Genomic DNA, 18,497 nt, shown 5'->3' on the forward strand with positions numbered 1-18,497 from the left:
CTGTGATTCACTGCACTTCAGCTCTTGGTTTCTTTACTAATTTGGTAATATTTTGACTCCAACCTCATATTTGTGTGAATACTGTAAACTTTAATTAGCATCTTGCCAACCTTTTTTCCACTTACATGAATTTTTAAATCCATTTCATAAATATATTTAAGGGTGAGATAAAGTTTAATTGTACTTAATAAAACTTCTAGCCTGGAATTAAAAACACGAGAAAATTATGTTAAATTAGTCATGGGAAGGTGGGCATAGAATAAATTTTTAAATCTTTGTTAGTTGAAACTCATGTCTTTTTATTCCCATATACCAAAATATTTACTGGAACAAGAATGCTAAACTAACTTTATTATTATTTTTCTTAATTTATTTAATTGTCTTTTTGGCTGATCTTCGTTTCTGTCACATGGGCTTTCTCTAGTTGCTGCGAGTGGGGGCTACTCTTCATTGCTGTGCATGGGCTTCCCGTTCAGTGGCTTCCCTTGTTGCTGAGCACAGGCTCTAGGTGTGTAGGTGTCAGTGCTTGTAGCACGTGGGCTCAGTAGTTACGGCACACGGACCTAGTCGCTCCACAGCACGTGAGATCTTCCAGGAACAGGGATTGAACCCATGTTCCCTGTGTTGGCAGGTAGATTCGTATCCACTGGACTGCCAGGGAAGTCCCTAATACTAACTTTATAATTAATTTAGACTTTAGGTTGGTTTTTCTGGTCTTAAACTATTTTGGAAAGTCTGACTGAGCAGATCTATGACTAGTGGCAGGCCTTGGACCTGAGTTAGTGTCAGGAGGACACGTGTAAAGAAGCACCTCATATGTTATCCAGAACTTCCCTATAGTTCATTTTGATTTTAGTGTTACTTACTCATTTAACTTGATTAGAACATCTTAGTGTCTTTTTCTTAATCGTTTTGCCAGCCATTTCCACTTATTTCTTAGTTACATTAAATAAGATGTAAATGATTTGAGAAAGATGTTTACCAATAATTTTGGTGCAACTGCAGCCAATTTACCTAGCAGCCTCAACTTTGCCACACACTGATCTAGGAAAGTCTTCTTGTGGTGGGAAGCTGGGGGCCAGTGGTGTGGTTGCCATCTGCCTGTAGTGGATAAGACCAGGCAGGTTACAGATAAATAGTGCGGAATGGTGGGCTGATCAGCTGATGAGCTGGGGAAGTCATGGTCTGACTAAAGTGGACCACTGCTAGTCAGACCACTGATTATCACTGAATGGGAACTGACTGAGGATTTCCCATAAAGGCCCATGTTTCAATGTCTACTGTGAATTCTCCTCTCTAAACTCTTCTTTGGTGTATTCTCTGTAAAATGGCCCCAGTCATCTGCCCGGTAGCCTAAGCCTTGGGAATCAGCCTTGCCTCGTGCCCCTCTCTCGTTGCATTCACTCAGTTACCAGGTCCTGCTGGTATCGCATCATATGTATTCTTCACCTCAGACACCTTTCCATCCCACTGCCAGCTCCCTAGCCCAGGCTATAATCCTTTCTTACCTGAACTACTGTCAGCCTCCTAATGCTTTTGCTGTCTTTTGCCTTAGCACTCTCTAATCCATTATCTGCTTCAGCCAGCTGTCTTTCTTAATATGTAAATATATTTATATGTAAAAATATAAATGTCATTAGCCCTTCAGGGGTTTTTCACTGCCTTTAGGATTAGAGTATGAGCTGGTTTGAAAGGCCCCTCATAGATAGGCTCTGCCTATCCCTGTCTTTCCTTTCTCTGCTAGTACTCATTGCCAGTGTTTCTTACACTTTTTGACTATGACTCAAAGTAAGATTGGAGAAGGAAATGGCAACCCACTCCAGTATTCTTGCTTGGGAAATCCCATGGACAGAGGAGCCTGGTGGGCTATAGTCCATGGGGTTGCAAAGAGTTGGACACAACTGAGCAACTAACACTTCCACTTTTCACAGTAAGATATACGTTTTCATTTGACTCAGTGCACTCCCGTGGGTGTGTCTATGCACTGTTAAGAAACAAAATTCAACTGAGTAAATTTTAAGGATCTTACTGGCTTTATTCAACAGTTCAGAAACGGGGCAGGAGATAGAAAAGACCTGTATCTGACAAAATGAAAGACTTTCATAGGCAGAAGGGAGCAGAAACAAGTTAATTTTGACAAAACAGCTGGTTATGGTAAGGTCTCTTTCCTTTAGGGAGATTGTAGGGGCCTATCAATCAAGCACATTATCTAACTGGTGCTGATCAGGTGATTCCCAATTGACTGGCTTAAAATTCCGTTTCTGGGAGAGACAAAATTATAATTAAGGTAAGCCTTGATTTGATGACCTGGGACTTAGTATAAGCAACTCCATTTGGGGCCCATTGTCTTGTTTTTAACAATACATAGACACTGTATTCAGTGTCTATAAAAACAAATTATTAACTGAAATAATATATAAAACTTGAAACAAATACAATGTACTTTGACTTTTTTTTTTCCTGTCAAAAATGCTAAGATTTTTAAATTTTATGTTGGAGAAAGGTCTGCAGTTTGAAAACACAAATTGCATTTGTTTTTTGTCTATTCATGTGAACTTGAACATCCTCTGGACCTCACATATACTGCACAATCATCAGCCTTTGTATGTGCTATTCCTTTAGATTCAGACATTTTTCCCTTCTCATCTCACTTGGCTTTGTTCTCTTCATCTTTTTTTTTTTAATGTACTTTAAACCTTTTTTTAAAATATAAGTTTTTTGCTTTTGGCTGTGCTAGGTCTTCGTTGCTGTGGTGGCGTCTTTTCTCTAGTTGTGGCAATGGGGCCTACTCTTCATTTTGGTGCATGGCTTCTCTTATTGTGGAGAACGGCCTCTAGAACGAGAGGGCTTCAGTAGTTTCTGCTCCCTGGGCTCTAGAGCACAGGCTCAGTCGTTGCAGCACACAGGCTTAGTTGCTCCCTGTCATGTGGGCTCCTCCCAGATCAGGGATCGAACCTGTGTATCTCCTGCATTGGCAGGTGGATTCTTTTATCACTGAACTGCCAGGGAAGCCCTGTTCTCTTCATCTTAGATTTTCACCTTTACAGTCATTTCTTTGGCTAAGCCGACCTTGTTCCTACCTTTGGGTACACTCCTGTCCTGGTTTTGTTTCCAAAACCTTCCTGTATTTCCCTGTTGTTATCCTTGCTTGTCTTCCTTTGTAATGAGTTTATCAGAAAAGTACCAACATTTTATTTTGGGGCAATGCACATGTCAAAGTAGTTTTCATTAGTGTTTTTGCCAGTAGAAAATTAACTTTTTTTTGTTTTGGCCATGCCATCTGACTTATGAGATCCTTGATCCTGGACAGGGATTGACCCAGGCCCTGGGTTCAATGAAAGCCCTGAGTCTAACCACTGAAGCCCCAGGGAAGTCCCCTGAAAATTAACGTCTCTAAAGGATTGTCTCCTTAGTATTTCTCTCAATCAGTGGCGTGAACACAGGCGAGATGGAGAAAAGTCCCAGAACTGGTGTTAATGCACCAGTTAAGGTTTAGATTTAGAAGCTGGCTTGGGTGTGATTCCAGAGTACATCTTAATGAACCAGTTTCTCTTCATAAACTTAGGAGCTTTCAGTCTATCCTGAAATTTGTTCTAATTTTTATCATAGTAAATGATAAAATGTTTGATAGAGATTAGATTATGCTTTGTTTGGGTTGTTACAGAAATGTAAGTATTTAGGCTTATTTAATGACCTAAACATTGCAGCAGTTTCTGAGGCACACAACCACACTCTTCTAAAATTTTTCCTTGTGATGAGAACTCTTAGGATTTCAGTTCAGTTCAGTCGCTCAAGTCGTGTCCGACTCTTTGCGACCCCATGAATCGCAGCACGCCAGGCCTCCCTGTCCATCACCAACTCCCGGAGTTCACTCAGACTCACGTCCATCGAGTCAGTGATGCCATCCAGCCATCTCATCCTCTGTCGTCCCCTTCTCCTCCTGCCCCCAATCCCTCCCAGCATCAGAGTCTTTTCCAATGAGTCAACTCTTCACATGAGGTGGCCAAAGTACTGCTTAATAGTTTTCATATACGTCATATAGCAGTGTTAACTGTAGTCATCATGCTGTACATTATATCCGTACTGTTTAATTATCTTGTATCTAGAAGTTTGTGCCTTTGGACCTCCTTCCTCCAGCTCTCCTCTCCTCCCAGCCACAAATCTGATCCCTTTATCTATGCATTATTATTTTTGTTGTTGTTTTAAGATTTCACAGATAAGTGAGATCACCGTTTGTCTTTTTCTGACTCATTTCACTTAGCATAATGCCCTCAAGGTCCATTCATGTCACACATGGCAGTCTTCCTTGTTTTGTTTTTTAATGGTAGAATAGTAGTCTGTGTGTGTATCTGTATGTGTGTGTATGTAATCACATTTTCTCTAACCCTTTATCCATTGGCATATACTTAGGTTGTTTCCATATTTTGTCTATTGTGAATAATGCTGCTACAAACATGGAGGTGCACATATCTTTTCCAATCAGTGTTTTTGTTTGCTTTGGTTATATTCCCAGGAGTGAAATTGCTAGATCATATGGTAGTTCTATTTTTTTTTTTTTTTTAATTTGGCTGCACTGTGTCTTATTTGAGACATGTGGGATCTTATTCCCTGACCAAGGATCAAACCCAGGCCCCACTGCATTAGGAGCTCGGAGTCTTAGCCACTGGGCCATGAGGGAAGTCCCATGGTAGTTCTGTTTTTAATTTTTGAGGCTCCTCCATACTGTTTTACATAGTGGCTGCACCAGTTTACAATCTCCCCAAGAGTGCTCATGTTTCCTTTTCTCTCATCCTTACCTTTGTTCTTTGTTATCTCTTGTCTTTTTGATTATGGCCATTTTAATGAGCCTGAAGTGTTACTGTGGTTTTAATTTTCATTTCCCTAATTTTGAGCTTCTCTTCATGTATCTATTGGCCATTCATATATCTACTTTAGTGAAATGTCTATTCATGGCTTTTGCCCATTTTAAAATCGGATTAATTGGGTTTTCTTTTTGCTATTGAGTTCTGTTAGTTCTTTATCTACTTTGGATATTAACACCTTATCAGATAAATGGTTTGCAGATATTTTCTCTCCTTCCATAGGTTGCCTTTTCATTTGTTGATTGTTTCTTTTATTATGCAGAAGCTTTTTGGTTTGATGTAGTCCCTTTAGTTTATTTTTAATTTTATTACTTGTGCTTTGGGTGTTCTATCCAAAAAAATCATTGCCAAGACCCATGTCAAGGAGGTTCCCCCCCATGATTTCTTTTAGAAGTTTCATGTTTTCAGGTCTTATCCTGTTTAAGTATTTAATCCATTTTGAGTTAACTTTTGTGAGTGGAGCACTTAAGGGTCTAGTTTCATTCTTTTACGTGTGAATATCCAGTCTCCCCAGGATTGTTTACTGAAGGCTGTCTTTTCTCCATTGAATATGTAGCTGCATTCTTGAAAATGAAATCTTCAGGGAGTCATAAATGAGTTTTTAGGGGCTGACAATGAATCTGGAGTTCTTAGAAATATTATTGAATTTGATTACTTAAGACATTCCACATTTTGACAAATTAAGAAGCTAGCAATTATTTCCCTGTGTGATGTTTGTTATCCTTGCTAGATGAGTATTGCGTGTATCAGAACTAATGACCAGTGACTGACTGCTTCTTTACTCCTTTGCTCCCTTCATAAAGTCATTCATTGAGGAGATGGTTGTCAGTTGCCTGCTTTGTGCTGGGCATTGTTCTAGGAAGTACAGTGGCAGATATGACAGATAAAGTCTGTCTTTATGGAGGTTCTGTAATTGTGGAAGAGTAAAGACAGACAAATAAATGAGCAAGAACTTCAAATAGTACAACAAAGAAAGCATAATATTTTCATGTGATAGAATAACTTGGCTAGGCCAGGAAGACACTAGATATGGTGGTTGAAGATGGCCTCTCCATGGAATTGCTGTTTCAGGTAAATCTCAATGATGACAGAGAGCCGACTGTTAAGATATAGGGGAGGCTAGTGGGAGTAGCTAGAATAAGTGCCTACAGCTTAACTTGTTGAAGGAGTGAAGAGAAGCTAGGGTTGTCAACCATAGAGATGGAGAATAAGGGCACTGTTAGGAGGTGAGGTCTTTTGAGGTTTTTAACATTTTTATGCTTGGACCCTTTTGACTTCCAATAAAGCCTTTGAACCACTTCTCAGAATAATGTTTTTAAATGCATAAAATAAAACACATAGAGTTAAATAGGAAGCCATTTATATTGAAACACACTTATCAGAATATAAAATATTCTTGAGAAATATGTGCTTTTTATTAATGCATTAAAAAACGTGGTTTGGGTGAAGTTCTACTTTAACTTTGAACTAATGAGTTTAAATGTTAAAGTTATCTAGTTATCTCCAAAAACTGTGATATGAAAACGTTTGGAATTTTAGTTGATTCAGTTCAGTTGCTCAGTCGTGTCCGACTCTTTGCGACCCCATGAATTGCAGCACACCAGGCCTCCCTGCCTATCCCCAACTCCCGGAGTTCACTCAAACTCACGTCCATCAAGTCAGAGATGCCATCCAGCCATCTCATCCTCTGTTGTCCCCTTTTCCCCTTGCCCCCAATCCCTTCCAGCATCAGAGTCTTTTCCAATGAGTCAACTCTTCACATGAGGTGGCCAAAGTACTGGAGTTTGAGCTTTAGCATCATTCCTTCCAAAGAACACCCAGGGCTGATCTCCTTCAGAATGGACTGGTTGGATCTCCTTGCAGTCCATGGGCCTCTCAAGAGTCTTCTCCATCACCACAGTTCAAAAGCATCAATTCTTCGGTGCTCAGCTTTCTTCACGGTCCAACTCTCACATCCATACATGACCACTGGAAAAACCATAGCCTTGACTAGATGAACCTTTGTTGGCAAAGTAATGTCTCTGCTTTTGAATATGCTATCTAGGTTGGTCATAACTTTCCTTCCAAGGAGTAAGCGTCTTTTAATTTCATGGCTGCAGTCACCATCTGCAGTGATTTTGGAGCCCCCCAAAAATAAAGTTGATTACAAATAAAATAATACTGTGTGATTTATTACTTATATTAACATTGGAAGGTACTGATAATACTACTGTGATTTATTACTTACATTAACGGTGGAAGAAAATGCTTGGTTCCAGTTAGAGGTTACAGAAAATGAAGATGAGATTAATTTCTCTTTGTTTATGTACTACCTTGAATTCAAGGATCTGTGTACCTTTAAGACCCTAGGATAGATCATGTAGAGCTTTTCAGATTGTGGTAGCTAGTTGAAAATGGAGTATATGGAAAAACTCAATGGTGCCCATCAGTTGGTGAATGAATAAATAAAATGTGGCATATCCATACAATGGAATATTGTTCCTCAGTCAAAAGGAATGAAGTACTGATGCATGATACAACATGGATGAACCTTGAAAGCATTATGCTAAGTGAAAAAAGGCAGTCACAGTGTAATATCCTTTTATATGAAAAGACCAGAAGAAGCAAATCCATAGAGTGGAGGAGTAGTGGTTGCCTAGGCTTGAAGGGGTGGCAGGGGGTTGGAGGAAAATTGTAAGTTATTGCTAATGGGTGTAGGGTTCCTTGTTTCTTTTGAGAGCAGTGACAGTTTGAAAATTGATTGTGGTTGTTATTGCCTAGATCTGTGAATATACTGAAAACCATTGAATTGTATACTTTAAAATGAAGAATTGTTTGGTATATGAATCATATCTCAATAGAGCTGTTATTTTTTAATTAAAACCATAACCAGTTGGAGGGGGGAACCAGCTGAAATTGGCACCTAGGGCTCAGTACAACTTACGAATAGGGAAAGGAATTCAAGATGCTGGGGAATTCCTTGGCAGTCCCGTGGTTAGGACTCTGAGCTTTTTACTGCTGAGGGCCCAGGTTTGATCACTGGTCAGGGAACTAATGTCTCCCTAGCCACGTGGTGCAGCCAATAGATAGAAAAACCAATAGAGAAGAAGATGTGGTACTTAGACACGGTAGAGTATTACTCAGCCGTGAAAAGGAATAAAATAATTCCATTTGCAGTGATATAGAGGGACCTAGAGATTGTCATATAGAGTGAAGTAAGTCAGAAAGAAAAGAAGAATATTGTATAATATCACTTGTATGTGAAATCTAGAGAAGTGGTACTGATGAACTTCCTTGCAGAAGTAGAGCCACAAATGCAGAAAGCAAACCAGTGGCTATCAAGGAGGAGCAGGGCAGGGCGGGACGAGTTGGTAGACTGGGACTGACATATATACACAACTATATTCAAAGTAGATAACTAACGAGAATCAATTGTATAGCACGGGGAACTCTACTCAGTGCTCTGGGATGAACTAAATGGGGAGGAAATCCAAAAAAGAGGGGATATATACGTGTGTGTAACTGATTCATTTTGCTGTACAACAGAAACTAACTTAACATTGTAAAGCAATTATACTCTGATATCAATTAATTTATTTAAAAAGATGCTAGATAAGGCTTGCAGGATAGGGAGCAAGTGAGCAGAGAAGGGACATTAACTGAGAACAGCTCCAGCAAGTGGGCCTGTGTGTAAGGGACTAGAGGAAATATTCTGAACTTTGTACAGGTGTTGCTACAGTGATACTGCTTGTGTTTTTTCAGGAAACCTTAACCTTCTTCAAAGTCATGTGGTAGAAGAGAACTTAACAGAAAAAATAGTGATAAGGTAGACCTCAAAATATATGAAAAATTTTAAATGATTGCTAACAAAAGCGTTAACAAACCTTAATGAAGCCTACTGTAAAACAACTATACTCCAATAAAAATTAATTAAAACAAAAATAGTAGCCTACATAAATCTCCATTGGATTTGTACCCAATATCAGCATCAAGTGACTTGAAGCTTTTAAGTTTGGGACTCTTTTTTTTCCCTCCTTTGAGGTGCCCTTCAGGGGCATTTACTTCAAATAAAGGTCAGTTTCAACCAAGTTAAAAATCTGTACCAGGGAATATACAGTTCAGTTAGAAAAAAAAATTTTTTTAAACACTGGCAGATGTTTTTGTACTCTTCATCTATATTCAGCCTTTCTACATATCTTATAAGAATGTAGATATACATATCCACTTTTCATAGTGGAAAGTATAATGGTTAAGCCAGCTACCGTGAGGTCAAGTAGCTGTTGCCAAGCTTACTCTTTAATTGTGGGAAAGCTTGGCCTTGATCTCTTCAAAACTTTAGTGGTCTGGAGGAGAAATCATTTGTGAATCCGTGCTAGCACCCTGTTTTGCTGCCATCATTCCCCTCTTAACCAATCGCATGTGAGCTAATTCAGACTAAAGAACCAGACATTGTAGCACAACAGACATTATGTGGGCAAAGTGTTGTTTACGGACTGTCCAAATAATGTTTCACACATATGTACTGTTTTCTCAATATGTGTAGAGACTGTTGTGATTAATAATAATAAATGAATTCTCATAATTGTTTGACTGCCATCGTAGCTTTTTCATCATCTTCCCAAGAGCTTCCCCTACTTCTGTAAAGGCTGGTAACTGCTGCTTTGGAGTAAAATGCAGTATGCTAGAGATTGCTTTGGAGAAGGCAATGGCAACCCACGCCAGTACTCTTGCCTGGAGAATCCCAGGGACAGGGGAGCCTGGTGGGCTGTCGTCTATGGGGTCGCATAGAGTCGGACATGACTGAAGCGACTTAGCAGCAGCAGCAGCAGAGATCACTTGCAGAGTTCTTCTAAAGGAATTTACTGGATATTAGAAAAAAAAATTCTGTGTTACAACCAATAATAATACATGATAACCATTGCTGAGCTTCTATTAAGTCTCAAGTACTATATATACTAAGTGTTGTGTATGGTGGTCTACTCTTTCATCTTCTGGGTAGCTGTTGTTACTACTTCCATTACAATAGACAAGGAAAAGGCGGCTTCAGATCACAGAGCCAGTAAGTATGAGAGCAGGGATTGGTTCCCAGCTCTCTACTCAGGCCTTTCAAGCTGTAGATTCTGTTGCTTCACTTACTTCTCCTCACATGATTTCCCAGCATGTGCTTTTAAACAACATCAAGCAAAGTTCCAGTGTAAATACATGACTTGATTTAGCCTCTGTTAATTGGAACACTGTATTACTAATGGAAATTAGGGGTTTATAAGGTAAGTTAGAGATACTTTATTTTAATAACGTTGACTTGGGATTGTTAAATCTGCAAGGAAACACAGTTCATTTGGTTGTAATTAATGTCACGTTTCTGTATATAGCACTGCTTATGAAGGAGATTACAGGCTTGTGGGGGCTTCCCTTGTGGCTCAGTTGATAAAGAATCCACACCAATGCAGGAGACCTGGGTTCGATCCCTGGGTTGGGAAGATTTCCCGGAGAAGGGAAAGGCTATCCACTCCAGTATTCTGGCCTAGAGAATCCCACGGACTATATAGTCCATGGGGTCGCAAAGAGTCGAACACGACTGAACGACTTTGACTCACTCTTTCACAGACTTGTGGGGGAGGCACTGTTTTATTAGTAGGGGGTTTTGAATGCCAGACCATTTCCCTTTGCATATAAGTCCTAAACACGTTTGAATTAAGGTATCCTACTGAGTAACTTCAGAGATCTGCTGCACAGTTTGTACTTTTTGGGATCAAATGCTGCTCATTATAATTAGATTTTTATGATTTGTAGTTTTGTATTCTTAAAAATAGGACCTACTTATTTACTTTTCTTTTTCTTTCTTTTAGGAAAACATCAGGCATTGTTTCTGGCAGTTTTTGTGACTCCTCTTATTGATCTTCGTTCTGACTTCTCCAAGTTTCAGGAAATGATAGAAACAACTTTAGATATGGATCAGGTATGCAATATACTCTTTAAAACAGGCACAAAAATAATTTTGAAAAGCAAAGGCACATCAGAAAACTTCTCCAGATTTCTCTTATTAGTGTTGAATTGTAGCACTTGTAGGGCCCTTTTGAGACAGTGTATGTAAGAACGAGTGATGAGAAAAGGTTTTTAAATTTTATTTTTTTAATAAAAATCATTTCAGTGGATAAAAATTAAGAAGGGTTAACAGAGGAAGTGAATATTGGGGATAAGTGCCCTGTTTAAAGAAAATTTCATAAATAAAAGATTTCACATTTGCAAGCTGAGTTTTAATTCTAAGAAAGAACCAAAGTTATAGTCATTGAAAAGGGACAGGGTATAGAGGTAAATATGGAAAATAAGAGATGTCAGCTTCTCTTGTTTATTTCCACGTAGGGAAGGTCTTTGGGGGAGGAGGTGAGAGAGAGTGTATCTCTAGTAGTCATTATATACTGAAAAGTTAACCATGACTCTGCATACTAATACTGTGAAATTTTTCTACACTGCATTTTCTGTTAAACATGATCATGCAAGGAATACGTGCTTCAGTTCAGTTCAGTCGCTCAGTCGTGTCCGATTCCTTGGAACCCCATGGACGGCAGCATGCCAGGCTTCCCTTTCCATCACCAACTCCTGGAGCTTACTCAAGCTCATGTCCATCGAGTTGGTGATGCCATCCAACCATCTCATCCTCTGTCATCCTCTTCTCTTCCCGCCTTCAGTCTTTCCCAGCATCAGTGTCTTTTCAAATGAGTCAGTTCTTTGAATCAGGTGGACAAAGTATTGGAGCTTCAGCATCAGTCCTTCCAATGAATATTCAGGCCTGATTTCCTTCAGGATTAACTGGTTCGATATCCTTGCAGTCCAAGGAACTGCAAGGAGCTTGAAGAGCTCAGTTGGTAAAGAATATGTGCTTACATTATTCTTATTAAATGATAGTTAGATTCTTTGCATTCTTCTTAATAACTAGATTAATTGGAGTTAACACATGACATATGTGATGCTGATTTAATTTTTTGTTGGATAATTAACTGAGATTCAAAATACTAAACCACATTTACTCTATGCTTTTTAGGTTTTAGAAGTGAAAGAGGAGTGTTTGTATAGGTATAAATGCTTCCTTTCTGGTGTTATTTTGTCAGTAATAGGGCAGTCTTTTCCATTTACTTGTAGGTTAAGCAGTTAGGAAACTTGCATCATTTTCACCCGTTGTTTAGGAAGACTTGTGTTTTAGCTCGTTTCCTCTGTAATATCACTTTTAGTGGAATGATTTTAGGTACATAATTTTTAGATCATTGGGAGCGTAGCAGTCTGTTTTATGTTTTAACAAGCCCTCCAGGTGATTCTGATACATGCTTAAGTTTGAGACCCACATATTTTTAATGCATGGAGATAGTGGCTTCAGTTCAGTTTGGTTCAATCACTCAGTCCTGTCCGACTCTTTGTGACCCCATGAATTGCAGCACGCCAGGCCTCCCTGTCTATCACCAGCTCCCGGAGTTCACTCAGACTCACGTCCATCAAGTCGGTGATGACATCCAGCCATCTATCCTCTGTCGTCCCCTTTTCCTCCTGCCCCCAATCCCTCCCAGCATCAGAGTCTTTTCCAATGAATCAGCTCTTTGGATGAGGTGGCCAAAGTACTGGAGTTTCAGCTTTAGCATCATTCCTTCCGAAGAACACCCAGAGCTGATCTCCTTTAGAATGGACCAGGTTGGATCTCCTTGGAGTCCAAGGGACTCTCAAAGAGTCTTCTCCAACACCACAGTTCAAAAGCATCAATTCTTCGGCGCTCAGCTTTCTTCACAGTCCAATTTAAGGTGGCCACAAAGGGCAGAATCAGTTGTAGTATTTCAGCAGAGCTTTGCCTAACCTCCGGGTTTTTTCAAATGTGGAAACATCTATAATGACATGGAAAAGCTCAATTCTTGCTTTTCCATCTCTCTGTTTTAGTCAGAGTGTTGTTGATCATCAAGATCTACACATTTATTTTCTTTCATTTTAAGGACTATTTACAAATATCCAACTCTCCCCAGTCACAGGTGAGGCCACATCCTTAGCTGTGGGGGAAAAGGGGGCATCAGTATCCAGATGTCTACAATCTTTGGATTTTAGGAGCATGTGAGTGTGTGAGACTGTGTGTTTGTATGTGTGTCTGTGTAGGCATAAATGCTTCTTTTCTGGAATGATTTCTTAGTGACAGGGGAATCTTTTCCATTTATATGGGGGTTAGTGTTCTTGAGGATAGTTTTCCAGAAAGATATTTAAAGTACCAGGATACAAATTTGTAAAGTGCTTTTCTTTATTTGATGTTTTTCTCCTTATAAATGGAACACATAATATTAGAACAAGAGAAACAAAATGATACAGGGAAATACAAAGCAAAAATTACCGTCTTTGGTCTTTCTCCTTCCCTCTTTTCAGATGAACAGTGTTAATAGCTGGTGTTCTTTCTTCGGCTCCATTATATTTTCCTTATTGTGGATTAAGGATTTTTACTTTGATCTAAAATACTTGACACATACCTGTTAAACTTGAATTTGCTGTGACTGTAAAATAGTAGTCAGTGTCAGTTCTTGAATGATGCTGCCAGAAGAGCATTTAAAGATTTTATGAATGTCTGGAAGGAGTGAGTCAGAAAGGAAAACAGTGCAATAATTGGATATAGACTGGAAAAAGAGAGGTCATTTTTCCTAATTTCATTGCTATCACTTTAGATATGACAAGTCCCAGTTTTTAGATCTGAAGATGGAATATTAAGTAGTTAACTTTGTAGGGGAAGAAAGACTTGTCTTCTTGTAGGTTCACTGTTTGTTGTTGCCGTCAGTCTCTCCGTCGTGTCTGACTCTTTGCAACAACATGGACTGCAGCATGCCAGGCTTTCCTGTCCATCACCAACTCCCGGAGCTTGATCAAATTCATGTCCATCGAGTCAGTGATGCCATCCAGCCATCTTGTCCTCTATCTTCCCCTTCTCCTCCTGCCTTCACTCTTTCCCAACATCAGGGTGTTTTCCAATGAGTCGGATCTTCACATCAGGTGGCTAAAGTATTGGAACTTCATCCTCAGCATCAGTCCTTCCAATGAATATTCAGGATTGATTTCCTTTAGGATTGACTGGTTGAATCTCCTTGCAGTCCAAGGGACTAAGAGTCTTCTCCAGCACCACAGTTCAGAAATTCAAAAGCATCAATTCTTTAGCGCTTAGCCTTCTTTATGTTCCAACTCTCACATCCGTACATGACTACTGGTAAAACCATCAGATCAGATCAGTCGCTCAGTCATGTCCGACTCTTTGCGACCCCATGAATCACAGCATGCCAGGCCTCCCTGTCCATCACCAACTCCCGGAGTTCACTCAGACTCACGTCCATCGAGTCAGCGATGCCATCCAGCCATCTCATCCTCTGTCGTCCCCTTCTCCTTCTGCCCCCAATCCCTCCCAGCATCAGAGTCTTTTCCAATGAGTCAACTCTTCGCATGAGGTGGCCAAAGTACTGGAGTTACAGCTTTAGCATCATTCCTTCCAAAGAAATCCCAGGGCTGATCTCCTTCAGAATGGACTGGTTGGATCTCCTTGCAGTCCAAGGGACTCTCAAAGAGTCTTCTCCAACACCACAGTTCAAAAGCATCAATTCTTCAGGGCTCAGCCTTCTTCACAGTCCAACTCTCACATCTATACATGACCACAGGAAAAACCATAGCCTTGACTAGATGGACCTTTGTTGGCAAAGTAATGTCTCTGCTTTTGAATATGCTATCTCGGTTGGTCATAACTTTCCTTCCAAGGAGTAAGGGTCTTTTAATTTCATGTCTGCAGTCGCCATCTGTAGTGATTTTGGAGCCCAGAAAAATAAAGTCTGACACTGTTTCCATTGTTTCCCCATCTATTTCCCATGAAGTGGTGGGACTGGATGCCATGATCTTCGTTTCCTGAATGTTGAGCTTTAAGCCAACTTTTTCACTCTCCACTTTCACTTTCATCAAGAGGCTTTTGAATTCCTCTTCACTTTCTGCCATAAGGGTGGTGTCATCTGCATATCTGAGGTTATTGATATTTCTCCCGGCAATCTTGATTCCAGCTTGTGTTTCTTCCAGTCCAGCGTTTCTCATGATGTACTCTGCATATAAGTTAAATAAGCAGGGTGACCATATACAGCCTTGACGAACTCCTTTTCCTATTTGGAACCAGTCTGTTGTTCCATGTCCAGTTCTAACTGTTGCTTCCTGACCTGCATACAAATTTCTCAAGAGGCAGATCAGGTGGTCTGGTATTCCCATCTCTTTCAGAATTTTCCACAGTTTATTGTGATCCACACAGTCAAAGGCTTTGGCATAGTCAATAAAGCAGAAATAGATGTTTTTCTGGAACTCTCTTGCTTTTTCAGTGATCCAGCGGATGTTGGCAATTTGATCTCTGGTTCCTCTGCCTTTTCTAAAACCAGCTTGAACATCAGGAAGTTCACGGTTCACATATTGCTGAAGCCTGGCTTGGAGAATTTTGAGCATTACTTTACTAGCGTGTGAGATGAGTGCAATTGTGCGGTAGTTTGAGCATTCTTTGGCATTGCCTTTCTTTGGGATTGGAATGAAAACGGACCTTTTCCAGTCCTGTGGCCACTGCTGAGTTTTCCAAATTTGCTGGCATATTGAGTGCAGCACTTTCACAGCATCATCTTTCAGGATTTGGAATAGCTCATAGCTTTGACTATAATAGGACCTTGGCAAAGTATTATCTTTGCTTTTTAATACATTGTCTTGGTTTGTCATAGCTTTTCTTCCAAGGAGCAAGTGTCTTTTAATTTCATGGCTGCAGTCACCATCTGCAGTGATTTTGGAGCCCAAGAAAATAAAGTCTGTCATTGTTTCCATTGTCTCCCCGTCTATTTGCCATGAAGTGATGGGACCGGATGCCATGATCTTAGTTTTTTGAATGTTGGGTATTAAGCCAGCTTTTTCACTCACTGCTTTAACTTTCATCAGGAGGCTCTTTAGTTCTTCTTCGCTTTCTGCCATAAAGGTGGTGTAACCTGCATATCTGAAGTTACTGATTTTTCTCCCGGCAGTCTTGATTTCAGCTTGTGCTTCATCCAGCCTGGCATTTCGCATGATGTACTCTATACACCAGTCCGTTGTTCCATGTCTGGTTTTGTCTGTTGCTTCTTGACCTGCACACAGGTTTTGCAGGAGGCAGATAAGGTGCTCTGGTATTCCCATCTCTTTCAGAATTTTCCATAGTTTGTTGTGATCCACACTGTCAAAAGCTTTAGCATAGTCAGTGAAGCAGAAGTGGGTGTTTTTCTGAAATTCTTTTTCCTATGATCCAGGGGATATTGGCAATTTCATCTCTGGTTCCTCTGCCTTTTCTAAATCCAGCTTAAACATCTGGAAGTTCTTGGTTCAGTTCAGTCGCTCAGTCGTGTCCTACTCTTTGCGACCCCATGGGCTGCAGCACGCCAGGCCTCTCTGTCCATCACCAACTCCTGGAATTTACTCAAACTCATGTGCATTGAGTCAGTGATGCCATTTAACCATCTCATCCTCTGTCGTCCCCCTCTCCTCCTGCTTTCAATCTTTGCCAGCATCAGGGTCTTTTCTAATGAGTCAGTTCTTTGCATCAGGTGGCCAAAGTGTTGGAGCTTCAGCATCAGTCTTTCCAATGAATATTCGGGACTGATTTCCTTTAGGATGGACTGGTTGGATCTCATTGCTCTCCATGGGACTCTCAAGAGTCTTCTCCAACACCACAGTTCAAAAGCATCAATTCTTGGCGCTCGGCTTTCTTTAGAGTCCAGCTCTCACATCCACACACGACTACTAGAAAAACCATAGCTTTGACTAGATGGTCCTTTATTGGCAAAGTAATGTCTCTGCTTTTTAATATACTGTCTAGGTTAGTCATAACTTTTCTTCCAAGGAGCAAGCGTCTTTTAATTTCATGGTTGCAGTCACCATCTGCAGTCATTTTGGAGCCCCTCAAAATAAAGTCTGTCCTTTTCCAGTCCTGTGGCCACTGCTGAGTTTTCCAAATTTTTGGCATATTGAACGAAGCACTTTAACAGCATCATATTTTATAATTTGAAATAGCTGGGATTTCATCACCTCCACTAGCTTTGTTTGTAGTGATGCTTCTTTCTAAGGCCCATCTGACTTCGTATTCCGGGATGTCTGGCTCAAGTGAGTGAGTGCACCATCGTGGTTATCTGGGTCATTCAGATCTTTTTTGTATGGTTCTGTGTATCTTGCCACCTCTTCTTAATATCTTCTGCTTCTAAGTCCATACCTTTTCTTTCCTTAATTGTGCCCATCTCTGCATGAAATGTTCCCTTGGTATCTCTAATTTTCTTGAAGCGATCTCTAGTCTTTCCCATTCTATTTTTTCCTCTATTTCTTTGCATTGTTCACTTAGAAAGGCTAAGAAATTATCTCTATTTGCTGTTCTTTGGAACTCTGCATTCAGATGGGTATCTTTCCGTTTCTCCTTTGCCTTTCGCTTCTCTTCTTTTCTCAGCTATTTGTAAGGCCTTCTCAGACAAACATTTTGCCTTTTTGCATTTCTTTTTCTTTGGGATGGTTTTGATCACCATCTCCTGTACAGTATTACGAACCTCTGTCCATAATTCTTCAGGCACTCTGTCTATCGGATCTAGTCCCTTGAATCTATTTGTCACTTCCACTTTATAATCAATTGTACAGGATTAGATTTAGGTCATACCTGAATGGTCTGGTGGTTTTCCCTACTTTCTTCAATTTAAGTCTGAATTTTGCAATAAGGAGTTCATGATCTGAGCCACAGTCAGCTCCCGGTCTTGTTTTTCCTGACTGTATGCTGCTTCTGCTGCTAAGTCGCTTCAGTCGTGTCCGACTCTGTGCGACCCCATAGACGGCAGCCCACCAGGCTCCGCCATTCCTGGGATTCTCCAGGCAAGAACACTGGAGTGGATTGCCATTGCCTTCTCCCCTGACTATATAGAGCTTCTCCATCTTTGGCTGCAAAGAATCAATCTGATTTCGGTATTGACCATTTGGTCATGTCCATGTGTAGAGTCGACTCTTGTATTGTTGGAAGAGGGTGTTCGGTATGACCAGTGTGTTCTCTTCGCAAAGCTCTGTTAGCCCATGCCCTACTTCATTTTGTACTCCAAGGCCAAACTTGTCTGTTACTCCAGGTATTTCTTGACTTCCTATTTTTGCATTCCAGTCCCCTGTGATGAAAAGGACGTCATTTTTTGGTATTACTTCTAGAAGGTCTTGTAGGTCTTCAGAGAACTGTTCAACTTCAGCTTCTTCAGCATTAGTGGTTGGGGCATAGACTTGGATTACTGTGATATTCAATGGTGTGCCTTGGAAGTGAACCAAGATCATTCTGTTGGTTTTGAGTTTGCACCCAAAGACTGCAAAACCAGATGAGCAAGAGCACAGATTTTGAGTTCACAGAAAAATATTAATCAAGGAAGCTGTTAGAATTTGGGATGTGTATCGTATCTTAGTAGGGAACGGGGAGAGGGAGAAAGGGCACTTACTGGAAAGCAAATGGCTTTTAAGGCAGATGAGTGAGCTCTTTGGAGAACAGATGGAAGATATGATGGTTTTGACTTCCCTGGTTGTGAAACTCTCTAAGAGAGGACTTAACAATTGAGTTCTTTGGGGGGTGCTCTGCTGTTATAGAAATAACGGGGCTCAGAAACA

At 40.3% G+C, this 18,497-nt stretch overlaps 1 protein-coding gene across 1 annotated transcript in view; it reads left to right on the top strand.

Annotated features, from left to right (window-relative positions):
- MSH2 (mutS homolog 2) overlaps window positions 1-18,497 on the top strand; it is an 83,515-nt gene that overhangs the window by 36,307 nt on the left and 28,711 nt on the right. The window contains exon 8 of the mRNA XM_010838648.1: window positions 10,691-10,800. Coding sequence (XP_010836950.1) covers window positions 10,691-10,800 — 110 coding nt within the window. The remainder of the gene's footprint in view (window positions 1-10,690; window positions 10,801-18,497) is intronic.

The sequence above is a fragment of the Bison bison genome, unplaced genomic scaffold (assembly GCF_000754665.1).
Source record: "Bison bison bison isolate TAMUID 2011002044 unplaced genomic scaffold, Bison_UMD1.0 scf7180017864101, whole genome shotgun sequence".
Taxonomy (NCBI): Eukaryota; Metazoa; Chordata; class Mammalia; order Artiodactyla; family Bovidae; genus Bison; species Bison bison.